This window comes from Anarrhichthys ocellatus, unplaced genomic scaffold, assembly GCF_004355925.1.
Source record: "Anarrhichthys ocellatus isolate YVR2014 unplaced genomic scaffold, GSC_Weel_1.0 scaffold149, whole genome shotgun sequence".
Classification (NCBI taxonomy): Eukaryota; Metazoa; Chordata; class Actinopteri; order Perciformes; family Anarhichadidae; genus Anarrhichthys; species Anarrhichthys ocellatus.
In genome coordinates, this window is record NW_022280179.1 from 332,576 (window position 1) to 344,822 (window position 12,247).

Consider the following 12,247-nt stretch of genomic DNA (forward strand, 5'->3'; position numbering starts at 1 on the left):
GATGTTACCTTCCCGTGTAGATGTTACCTTCATGTGTAGATGTTACCATCCCTTGTAGATGTTACCTTCATGGGTAGATGTTTCCTTCCCGTGTAGATCTTTCCTTCCAGTGTAGATCTTTCCTTCCCGTGTAGATGTTTCCTTCCCGTGTAGAACTTTCCTTCCAGTGTAGATGTTACCTTCCCATGTAGATGTTTCCTTCCTGTGTAGATGTTTCCTTCCTGTGTAGAWCTTTCCTTCCAGTGTAGATGTTACCTTCCCGTGTAGATGTTTCCTTCCCGTGTAGAACTTTCCTTCCAGTGTAGATGTTACCTTCCCGTGTAGATGTTTCCTTCCCGTGTAGATCTTTCCTTCCTGTGTGCTCACATGTTCTCATATGTTAATGTTCTGCTCTGACTCTTACTGTAGTAATCAGAGACTTGAAGAACTCCTCACAGTCTTTGTAAATGTGACACACAACAAGCAGCGACTCGTCAACAAGGACTAAATATCTCAGAGACGGAACCGACCGCCAAACATGACCGTAACGTGTTCAGACCTGAGAACGTACACAACATACAATGAGTACATTGACACTATCCTCTCTGTCACTCACCCCCTCCTGTCTCTCATCCGACTCTGACCCCCCCCCCCCCCCCAACACACACACACACACTCGCCATTATTATTACTATCTGTACAAAGGTAACTAAATGTGCTGAGCAGCATGAAGCTAAAGCTCAGTATTTAACACGCTTTATTTCATAGCAGTTTTCGGGCATAAAATAAACAAACAAAGAAGCATGATAACTAGTGAAAACATGATACAAGCCTTCCCACCTATGCATGATGAGCTCTAGGGTTGTTCCCAATTAATTCAATGAGCTGCAGTTCCCCAATTAGAAACTATTTATTTGTGAATTGTAGATAAAAAATAATCCAAGTTCTTTTTCTGAATGTGTCTGATTTCCTCCTCCACATGCAGGAAATGTAGTTGTATAAATATGAATTCTGCCCTTTGACACCGTGTGTGTTGTGTCCAGTCAGCTGATTAGTCGGCATGCATGAGGAAACGTTGACTTGGTCTATCTTAGAGACGACAAAATGTGAAAGTGAAGTAGTGGCGTAACAAAGGAAAGCTGATGAGAAGAGTACAAAGACGCAGATTTAAAGATTTGGCGCAATATTAAAAACTGTTTTTTGTGTGTTTATTTTAATAAAAAAAGGCTTGTTGACTCTATGAAATTCACTTTAGTGACATTCATCAGTGACCAGTTAAGGCGAAGGTTCAGGTATTTAAACTTTTACCCAAGTTTATTATTGTATTCTGCTGTATTGACATTAGAAGCATTGTGCTCTTACACCAACAACAAAACACTACAGATGATTGAATGTATTAGTAGTGTGCTTTATTGCTTCATAAGTGTCTCAGCAATACAAAGATTTCCTCAGGTTATGCTGAAATGTCCTGGAGGTCTACAGAGACCTCTGCTGGTAAAGTACTTCACTTACAGGAGAACATGTGATGAACTATATCAAAGGGTAGTGCCACATGGTATACAGAGCATCATTTTATCTTATTGATGTACTGTGCTACATAAACTGAACCGGCTGGTTCCCATAATATAATATATATGGATCTTATTCCCACGATATAAATGTACTTTGATCGTCCGTGTAATGCATCAGTATCAAACAAAGCTGACAACAAGCAACTGTGACATTAAACAGAAAACACAGATCATCTTCAATAGAATAGCTTGTATGTTACGTATGTTAGTTTAGAGAATATTTGAGATGAAACTGAAAGAGAAAAAGTGTCAATAACAAATCCATCTGCTGCATCAGCACCGTGGATCCATCAATCAGAACATTTAGTTCTTTTGATATTTCAGAGTCGTGTTCGGGGCCATAAATTGTAACCGGCACAAACATCAGTCAGATAAAGAAATTAATGAGTCACTAGGAAGTTCAACTAAACAAACCTTCTGCCCCTGCAGTCTCTCTCTACTCGGGCAGTGGTTCTCAACCTGGGGGTCAGGACACACAATAATATATATACTGTATATATATATATATATATATATATATAAACATATTAGGAATAAAATAACATATGTTAGACTGGGGAATATTTTTTAAACATACATCGCCTGTACCAGTGATATAACTTGCCCCAGAATAGATTGCATTGAGTGTAACCACACCCCCTAGTGCACCCTTGTTCAACAGAAACACAGCAAAAGGTGCCCTTCCAGTGGAGAAAACATGAGGAAGACAACACAACATGAAAGTTCCCCGTCATGACTTTAAGCACAAAAACGACTTGTTTCAGGCTAGGGAACAGTTGTGGTCATGGTTAAAAAAGAATACAAGATGTATATGTGTCTGATGTGATATTCTCTAGTTTTCACCTGATGTACCTTGCTTCTCACTCTCTCTTCCCCAGTCACCACCACTTCATGCTGGCATGCTTAGAGATGTATGCAACCTTAATAAAACACCATCCAGGGAGCTGATGGAGGAGCACCTTCACAGACCATGCAGTATTTCTGAAGGTCATTGTTTTGTCGTACAGTTTGCGGAACAAATATTATTTCATAACCCTCAAGGTGACATTTGAATTGGCTCAATGGAAAACATTATCAGCTTCTTTTGTTCTTTCAATCTAAGATCAACACAGTTCACTCTGCAAACAGTGACGACTGGAATAAAACAGCAGCGTGAGCGTCAGTCTTGGTCGTGATGATGGTTCCTGCTCTGCTGTCTGCAGCTCTGCTGCTCCTGCAGCTTCCTGGGACTCTGACTCAAGGTAAGCTTCAGAATAAAACACAAGCTCGGAGCAGTTCTGTATTGTTTTACTGGATATCAACATGTGATATCTTCCGTCTGCTTCTATCTTCCTGGTCACCAATGGTTCAGCGAGGAAACCGGTTCCCATTGACGTGGTGGTGGAGAACAGCTTACTACAAACCAAACCTGTGACCTTCAGCACACATGTGGAGCAGAGAGGCATCCTGCTGGGTGCTCTGAAGACACTCAGCGCCTCCAATGCAAACTTCAAGTAAGGTCGTAACATCAGTCGTCACCTGAGAGTCACGAGTTTTTTTAAATAATATGGAACTTTATTTGCAAAATCAGCTTAAACTCTGCAATCGTGATTCTTTGGCATCTCACAAAATACTTCAATAAATTACATTTTTAATTCCTTCGAGATAATTTGTGCTCAGAGCAGGAAATGCTGCGTACAATCTCTTCAGCTTGTGTTAAACACAGACTTTATTTCAGACATCTAAACTAAAACACATTGAAGTGTGGATGTTTTTAGTTCTTCCAATTCGCCGGATGAGAATTAAGAGAATCATTTTGTCCTGATAAAAGCAACCTGCCACCTGATGACAACCAGCTGTTGCCCACATTGAAAGTAACGTGTTGGGTCCTTCGTTCCTGCAGGTTCACCTACAGAGAGGATCCAAACTACGGTCCGTACTTGGAGAGCGTGAACGGAGTGGCTGGAATCGATGCAGACCACACATACTGGGAGCTGCTGGTCGAGACTCCAGACGGCAAAACCATCAAACCTGACGTTGGTGAGTCCTCCGAGCAGACGTCTGTCAGTCGGTCTCTTCTGTTGTAATCTTCCTGTAAACCAAATTATAATAAACGACATGGCTCCTTTTACTTTTTGTTTGCAGGTATTGGATGTTACATTCCCAGCGCACATCAGCGAATCATCCTGAGATTTACAAAATGGTGAAGAGTCAGTCGACTGTTTGATGATGAACAACCACTCAACATGAATCTGTGTTTGATGTTGAGCAACAATGTCATCTTAATAAAATAGTCTTCCATGTGTTGATTTCATTGGTTTTTCCAACATAAGTGAATAAACAGCTGATATTATTGTTGGGTTTTTAAATGTTTGATATCTAATGTGTTTCAGCCAGCGTTTCATTTAATGTCTAAGAAGGTACTTCTCATTTTCAGTGTGTTTTTCTACGATTCCAGCTCTGTCTTTACAGGAAACAACTTATTTAGGTTTAGACAACAAAACTAAGTAACAGTCTAAGTAGTGTGACAGAAGGACAATCAACTTTTTAATTGCACATCCCATGCAGCTTGATATGTATGAAGTCATTATTCTGTTCCTTTTGATCTCATTTATTGATATATTACACTACTTTTGTGCAAGCACTAAAACTATTTAACAGTGGTTAACATGAGTGAAGGAATGGTTTCATCAGAGAATTCAAGAATTTCAACAATCGGACTTCAACTTTCCAGCTTTAAGGCCAAATGATGCCTTTAAACAGTGCTTTGGGACACATTTTAACCCCTATTAAATAAAGCTGACTTTGTTTCTGTATATTTTGATATGAAACACTCGGGTGTCAGGTTATAAGAAAAAATATATATTAAACAGTGCCTTTAGGAAAATATGCAAAAACAGAGAAAATGACCGTAGACCTGAGAGAAACAGAAATGAAATTGCGTGTAAGGGGCTGAGGTCCAGGGTAGTTAGATGACTCTTCATTCTGACCAGAGGGCTCCATCCACTCCTCAGGAGAGCAGTGGGATCAGGTGAGGCAAGAGACACACCTGGAGCTGATCTATCATCAGGGAGACGAATAAATGTGAATGAAATCACCTCGATCCATACGGCTAAATAGCACTAGAGGTAAGAGACAAAGTATGTTTGTTTATTTAAGTGAACCGACACTTTAAAAACACCGGCAATGCTGCAGATGTTTTGGCTTTTTAAACGTGTTGGAATCACAAATTAATCAGTAAAAGTAAGAGGAACTGAACATATTCATACTTTTAAATATTTACAACTTTGACTTCAGGTCCTGACACGTCTTTAAAGGCTCCTCATCGTATCTCTGCACAGCCTCTAGAGGGACTCCTTTAAGGACCAGGAGGGTTGGTTTGTGATGATTTTAATCAACTTCATGAACATTCAGAACTCCCCTTCTGGAACAACTGTACATTTAAAGGAAGATACTTTTCTTCTTGACAAAATCTAAACTTAATATAAACTTTTAGGGAGAATAATCAGATTGTAGGCTACAAATAATGAAAAACACATTTGTTTGTGTCATTTGAACACAAGGTTGACAGATGTTTGGATAAATCTACGATCACCTCATGTAAAAAACGGATCCCTTTACCAGCCAATTAATTAACAGATTTCATGCTGTAAAGAAGATTTTTATTCAAACAAAGCATGTTAAAGGAACAGTACTATGTAATCACACACCCAAAGTAATATGAAGAAATCATCATGAGGAAGTATCAAGCAGGACATGTAAGGTGGCGGTGGATTCCCTGAGATAATCATTCAAAATCAAAGTAAAGTCAGTTGTTTCCTCGTTCCTTGTTCCTTCCTGCATGTGTATTTATCACACTGTTTGGATTAGATAGGACACAAATGGGCTTCAGTTCATCTTTGAAAAACACAATCATACAGGTTTCTGGCTTTGATCCCATGTTGGCTCCCAGCGGCTGTTGATCCTTTAGTACTTGTTAAAGTTCAGGACGATTGTTTCGTTTGCACGCGGAATGTAACACCCGATACCTGCACACAAGAAAACAAGATTATAGTCTGATTTACAGGAAGGACGACTGTAAAAAAAGACAGAGGTTGACTCACCGACATCCGGCCTGATGGTCTCGTTAGTTCTCTTGACCAGCAGCTCCCAGTAGGTTCGATCAGCCGAACATCCGGACACGCCGTTCACACTCTCCAGGAACGGGCCGTAGTTTGCATCCTGTGTGTATGTGAAACTGCAAGGACGACGGGAGGTGGTATTTAAAAAAACATTGCCATTCAGACACGTGACTTTTACGTCAATGTTCCTCGCGGCTTCACTCATTTATGTATGATGTGATGATCTCATACCTGAAGCCTACATCTGAGTTCTGCAGTCTCCACATTGCACCCAGTAGGATTCCTCTGTAAACCACATAGGTGGAGTAGGTCTGATTGGGAGCGTTGGTCACAGAGTTTGTAATGTGGATACTGATAGGAGTCTGATTAGAATCTGAAGATAAAGAGTGAATAATCAAGTGTTTAATAAGCAGGCCAAACAATATCCTATAACTGCAATAACATATGATTCTCGATAGCTGGGGACATCTTTGAGTTTTAATAAAAAACGTTTTGAAGCTTACTTTCAGCTGGAGCTCCAGGAAGCAGCAGCAGCAGCAGGGCTGCAGAGAGGAGAGCGGGAGTCATCATTCTACTGAACACCAGACTGACCTGTTAGCTGCAGAGGAATAAAACAAATCAGCCTTAAAGAAGTTGCTAAGATCTTTTACAAAAGCAGGAAAAATGCTTCCTTAGTTTAGCACAAGTTATTACGAGATTTTACATTTTACAACCAGTTTCCATCTACGTCTCAGTACAGGACTTTAATCCTTCAGCTGGAAACTCTCCTGTCTTTGAAACGTTTTACTGCTAATAGTAAAAGTAAAATGTGTGAACCTTTTAACTGCATGCCCGACCATCAGAGCCATCGACAGTATGATCTTTTCCTCCCCACTCTAACCAGTAACTGACCTGTAAGGGTGCGAGAGATCTGATGGGAAGTCCTTCCTCCTTCAGTTAGCTCAGCTCCTGTTGTCCGGACTCCTGCTCAGTTGCTTTATAGCTCTGAAACAACCAGTCGTCACACATCAGGCTGATACCCAGCTGAGTCATTTAACATTCCAAAGTGTTCTCACAGTCACAGGATGACATGTGCAACAAAGCACACATGAAGCAACAGTGACACATCTTCCTCAAACGTCAAGAGAAGGAAGTTCACCCTTCGACTAAAGGACTCAACCGGTTTTATTCAGAGTAAGAACATGTTCATTCTGAACATGGTAAGAACAAGGTATTCTATGGTGATGCATTTTATGGTTCCCTCTATAGATCAGCCTTGGCTAAATATATATAATAATAATAAATTAATATTTATATAATATATATTAGTAATAGTGTTTGCCTTTTTGGTTTAGAGGGTATGATTTCAATTTGTCATATTTATTCTTATCAACCCAAGATGTTCCTCTTTGCTAGTGTTTTGGTACATTTTGTAAAAAATAAATAAGTTTAATAAAACCTTAAGTAAAGAGGTCAAAACGTACCACATGTACTTCCTTGTCATTTACAAGTGCCTTCATCATTTCAAGTGTTTATTGTAACAAAAGTAATGTTTTATTCAGCAATGATTTGGACATTTTGATGAGCAGGATCCTGCAAATGTAAACGCACATGTATGAAATTGCTTTGTGAGGGAATTGACTTTGCAGTTGTTACACAGGTTAGACCCAGTGCTGCCGTTACACAGGTTACACAGGTTACACCCAGTTCTGCCATTATACAGGTTACACAGGTCGGACCCAGTGCTGCCGTGACACAGGTTACACAGGTTACAGCCAGTGCTGCCGTGACACAGGTTACACAGGTTACAGCCAGTGCTGCCTTTGCATGCCATAGTAAAGTTTACCTGGACATTGAATGTGGAATTCACTAACAAGGACCACGCCAATAATAGTATGAGTTTCGAGAGGTTTATTGCATAGTGAAATGGTTGTTAGATTTAGGAAGCAGAAGGGGTCGAGGGATGGAGGGATGTCGGGTAGGGGTAGAGGGATGAAGGGTAGGGGTAGAGTTAGAGGGATGTAGGGTAGGGGTAGGGGTAGAGGGATGAAGGGATGTAGGGTAGGGGTAGAGGGATGAAGGGATGTAGGGTAGGGATCGAGGTAGTTGTGAAGGGATGTAGGGAGAGAGGGATGCAGCGATGTAGGGTAGGGATGGAGGTAGATGTATGAAAGGATGTAGGGTAGGGATGTAAGGTAGAAGAAACGAGGAGGGTTGTGAGTGTGTGTGAATCATTAGATCACTATATGAACCTTGTATGGAAGCCTCTGCCATCAGTGTATCAATGTGTTGAAATTACACGTTTCTGCCCTTACTTCCTGTAATTGAGCTTCTCAGAACAAAACAATCACTGCTGTTATTAATGTTATTAATTGCATTCAAATTAACGATATTAAATTGAGCATGAATTTATGCTAATTTTGCCTGTGGATTTAAAAAACAAATCCTCATCAAACTGAAATTAATTCTATATTTTAGATCCAAATATCAAACTCTTAAAACCATTTGAAATTGTTCCAATCAACAATAGTCTTATTACATATTATACTCATGATGTTCTGATGTTCATGCATCCTCTGGGTCTCTAAACTGCCACAATGGGGCAGCGCTGAGCTGCACAACAGGGAGGTTTTGTGCTTCTCGTTCTCACAGTTAAAGGAAAAAATCGAATCTAATCCACATAATATTATCATTATAACACTCTGCATCCTCTATTGCATTGAAGCGTCCCAGTAAGCCGTGTCAGCCTGCACATTACCACGGGTTTGGAACTGCTCCGTCATGCAACAAACCCAGATCACCTCCAGTCACGTCCTGGAACAACCTCAGCACTGGTGACCTGCACAGAGGTTTGAGGCCAAAATTAAATTGGATTTTTTAAATAAAAATGTATGAAAGAAAGGCGATGTATTCATCCTCACATCCTTCTGTAGCTGGAATTTCAATCAAACAAAAACAGGACTTTATTCCATGAACCCACACATTGCTCTCTACTTTTGTCTTTATTTCAGATTAATTTGCTGTCTCACAAAAATAAAATCTCCTAGACTACAATCATTTTGAAGTTCTACTTCATTTAACACCTTCATGTTATCAGCCCTTGCATTCCTTAACTATGAGGATAATTAAAGGTTCCCTCACAAAATGTTTACGGGCTTTAAAGAAAGAAAAACAACTGGAGAAAAGGAAAAATCATTTTGTGGAGTTTCCTCCTCAGTTGAAGAGTGAAGGACCGTAAAATGGATGTACTAAAGGAAGGAAGGAAGGAATAAAAAGGAGTGTAGAGGGGAGGAAAAAAGGAAATGTGGAAAATAGGAAAAAGGAAAGAGCAAAAAGAAAGAAGGAGAGATGAATGTAAGAACAAGGAAGCACAGAGAGAAGAAAAACACCCTCTGGAGTCTGATTAATGACGAGGAGCAGCTGAGGAGGCAGGGATCTGATGAGAGGGCTGATTAGAGAAGAGTCACAGGTGTGCAGGACTGAAGCACACCGAGGACACCTGGTGGACAGGTGAACGCAGGAGGAAGAAGAAGAGAGTGGAGCCACTGAGGCCATGGCAGGGTGAGGAGACATCCCTTTGTCACTGTTAGCTCTGTTAGCTGTTAGCACCGTTATCCGACATAGTCATAAATGATTATGTTTAATATGCAGTCTGCAGTTCCCCTCAGAGGATAAACTTTAGAAGGTGATCATCATAGACTGTAAAGAAGAGTTCTGCGTATCGGCAGCCACCATCTTAGTTTTTGCAACCAGAAATGACCCGAGAGGGTGGAGCTATGCACAACTGAACGCTGAGAAAGACATTTTTAGTCGACCAAAATGTTAACAATTAACTTTCATGAAAGGGTTAAAGTTGACAACGCCCTGGTAAAGACCTGTCAATCACTGTGTAGCCCCGCCCTAAAGCATCCCCTGCTTTATGGTCTATGTGACTCTAAATGGACCATAATGTACTAAATGAACATCATGCTGTATTGAAGAAGACTTGAAACTAGAGATTGAGACCATAAACTCATGTTTACAATGTTTACTGAGGTAATAAATCAAGAGAGAAGTAGAGTCATTTTCTCATAGACTTCTATACAACCAGAGGAGTCGCCCCCTGCTGGACACTAGAGAGAATGCAGGCTTAACACATGAAGCTTCGACTTCACTCTTAAGGACCGGAGGTCGCCGTCTGGTCTGTCTTAAATACTTTATTTGTATTTATTATTATTGAGTACTGTGTTATGTGATCTATATGTTACAAGTTAGTACTGCCGTCAACTTTCTGTGCAAGAGGGTAACTGATCCGTTGACCCAGCAGATGAACGTCACAGCTAATTATTAATATGCGCTGTAAACAAAATAAGTGAGCAAACATTTAATAGTGGATTTAGCTTGAAGGAGTCACGATGGCGTGATGAGACTCTGCAGGTCAACAAACGGGGACCTCGGCCTCCTTTTAAAAATCCAAAGCAATTATTGGAGAGCAGTGAATCTTTGCAATCTAATAGTGCTCTCTGTGTTCTTTTCCAGCTCTTAAAGTAATTCCTGATTGATCGCTAATTATCGGTGATGGGGCCCCTCGAGACAGCCCCCCTCCTTCCACTTCCTTTTCACGGCGTGAAAGCAGCTATAACTTTCAAACAGTCGACTCTGCTGCTTGTTCTGGCAGCTCAATAGTCTTCAAGACGTTTGAATAATCATGGTGGCCTCCCCCCTCCCACGACAACAATAAAGTTCTTTTGACTGCATCGTCATTTTCATACCAATCAGCATGTTGAACTTTCATCCTCAAGCCCAACAGGACATAAGTGCAGTTGTAGGCTACTTGTTAATGCTATCGACCGCGGCGTTGAGTCAAAATCGTCGCATTGATAACCTTGCAAACGACAGGAGCGTCTCTTAATAGCGCGCCGATTGATGTCGGCTGATCGGATGTGAATCACTCTTCGGACAGAAGCGCCAACAAAGAGCATCGTCGATGACAATGTGTTTATTTCCTTCTTTTCAAGGTTCGGATCAATCGAAGGGGGCTGGTTCTGTCTGGAGCTGCAGGATGCGGACTATAAAAGTGGAGGTGGTGTGTGTTGATGCTGCTCAGAGCTGCCGGTCTGACATGAGGAGCTGCAGTAGACGAGGAGGAGGCCCAACAAGTCCAGCAGGTAGGAGACGAGTTCAGTACCGCCGGTGAGAGTCATGGTGCATTTGTGATTAGAAAATGAGAGAACGATTAGCAGGATGAGCGTCAGGAAAGGGTCATTTAGAAGTGCAAGAGTTCTCCAGAGACAGTTTATATGAAGATCAACTGTCTCATTGATTAAAATGCTAAAACAGCTGAAAAAAGGCTTTCAACTCAGACATTCTGTATTAGTAAATATCTCCCCATATATCTTATTTTAATTGAATTTGTATCATTATTATTGTTAAGAGTTTATGCGTTTATGCTGGGACAACATTCCAAGAAAATCTTTGTTGTTTAATTTCTTGATTTGTTCTGTTTTGTTGTTTAAAGATAAAGTGGGGAAAAAGCAGTCAACTAATCAATAAGTTGATCCAGAGAAAATTAATCTGCAGCTGTTATAAAACGAATTTATCGGTCGAGTCATTTTTCACATAAAAATGTATGAAAATGTGCAGCTTTCCTTTGTCATAAATAATAATGAAAGAGTCATTCAAGAGATGTGGACTCAGGACTTGGACTCAAGTCCCACTTAAGTGACTATTACTGTTATAAACTGTCATTAGTAGAGTCAGTGTTATTACACACTAAAGTACTCTAACTGTTATTAAAAATAGGTTACGGTAATGCATGCCTAATAATTTAATGGACATTACCCTGAAAGACGTTACTCTGTATTCATTTTTAAGGGCAAAATACAGTTAAAGGAATGTTTTAATTGTGTTTTTATTTCATAGTGCATTAATGGTACTGCTAATAGATGAAAGAGTGATGATATAATTTAAATATATATAGACCGGCCCCATTGTCACCCATTTTGCATCCCTAAAAGTAATTGTTGGCTGCAGCTTTAAATGCTGTTAATACTAAATATGAAGCTGTTTTTAGCCGTTGAGGCTTTTTCTATAACGCTGAAAGAAGACAAACGTTAAGTGGGGAGAGTAACATGTCTGTAATAATGGTTGAAGTTACCTCCTTGCATGTAATACGTTGCATAAATGTCCTATCGTAGCTTCTGGGGGAAACTATAGAGCAGATATTTAGATTGATCATGTCTTACATAATGAACTTTGAATCACCTTTTTATTTAACGGTTCTGTACAAATTAATTTGTCTCGCCTCTGCTTTTCCTGCTATGATCCCATGATCCCGTGTCATAACACTAACTGTATACAGTATTTATGAAGCGTCTGTGTCTGGCTTTGCACTGAAGGACGACATAATCAATGCACTTTAAAAGGAAATGATGCAATACATCCACTGATGTACAACAATCAACGTTCACACAAACCACCAAAATAAAGACTTTTTTATTTACCAAGATCATCTTTGAGACATTTGCGTTGTGTTTTGTATCGTAGCAGAATAGATAATATAAGATCATCCTTTATTGGTCCCACAGAGGTGAAGTTTGCAGGATTACAGCAGCAAAGTGCAACAAGAGACAGTATAGG

At 40.1% G+C, this 12,247-nt stretch overlaps 1 protein-coding gene across 1 annotated transcript; it reads right to left on the bottom strand.

Annotated features, from left to right (window-relative positions):
- Positions 1-5,169: 5,169 nt before the first annotated feature.
- Positions 5,170-6,651, bottom strand: LOC116400128 (transcobalamin-1-like). Its single transcript, XM_031877795.1, has 5 exons — positions 6,542-6,651; positions 6,154-6,248; positions 5,882-6,023; positions 5,633-5,766; positions 5,170-5,557 (listed from the first exon to the last, which is right to left on the bottom strand). Exons 2-5 carry the CDS (start codon positions 6,218-6,220, stop codon positions 5,496-5,498), a joined length of 405 nt encoding a protein of 134 aa, XP_031733655.1. The 5' UTR covers positions 6,221-6,248; positions 6,542-6,651; the 3' UTR covers positions 5,170-5,495.
- Positions 6,652-12,247: the final 5,596 nt, after the last annotated feature.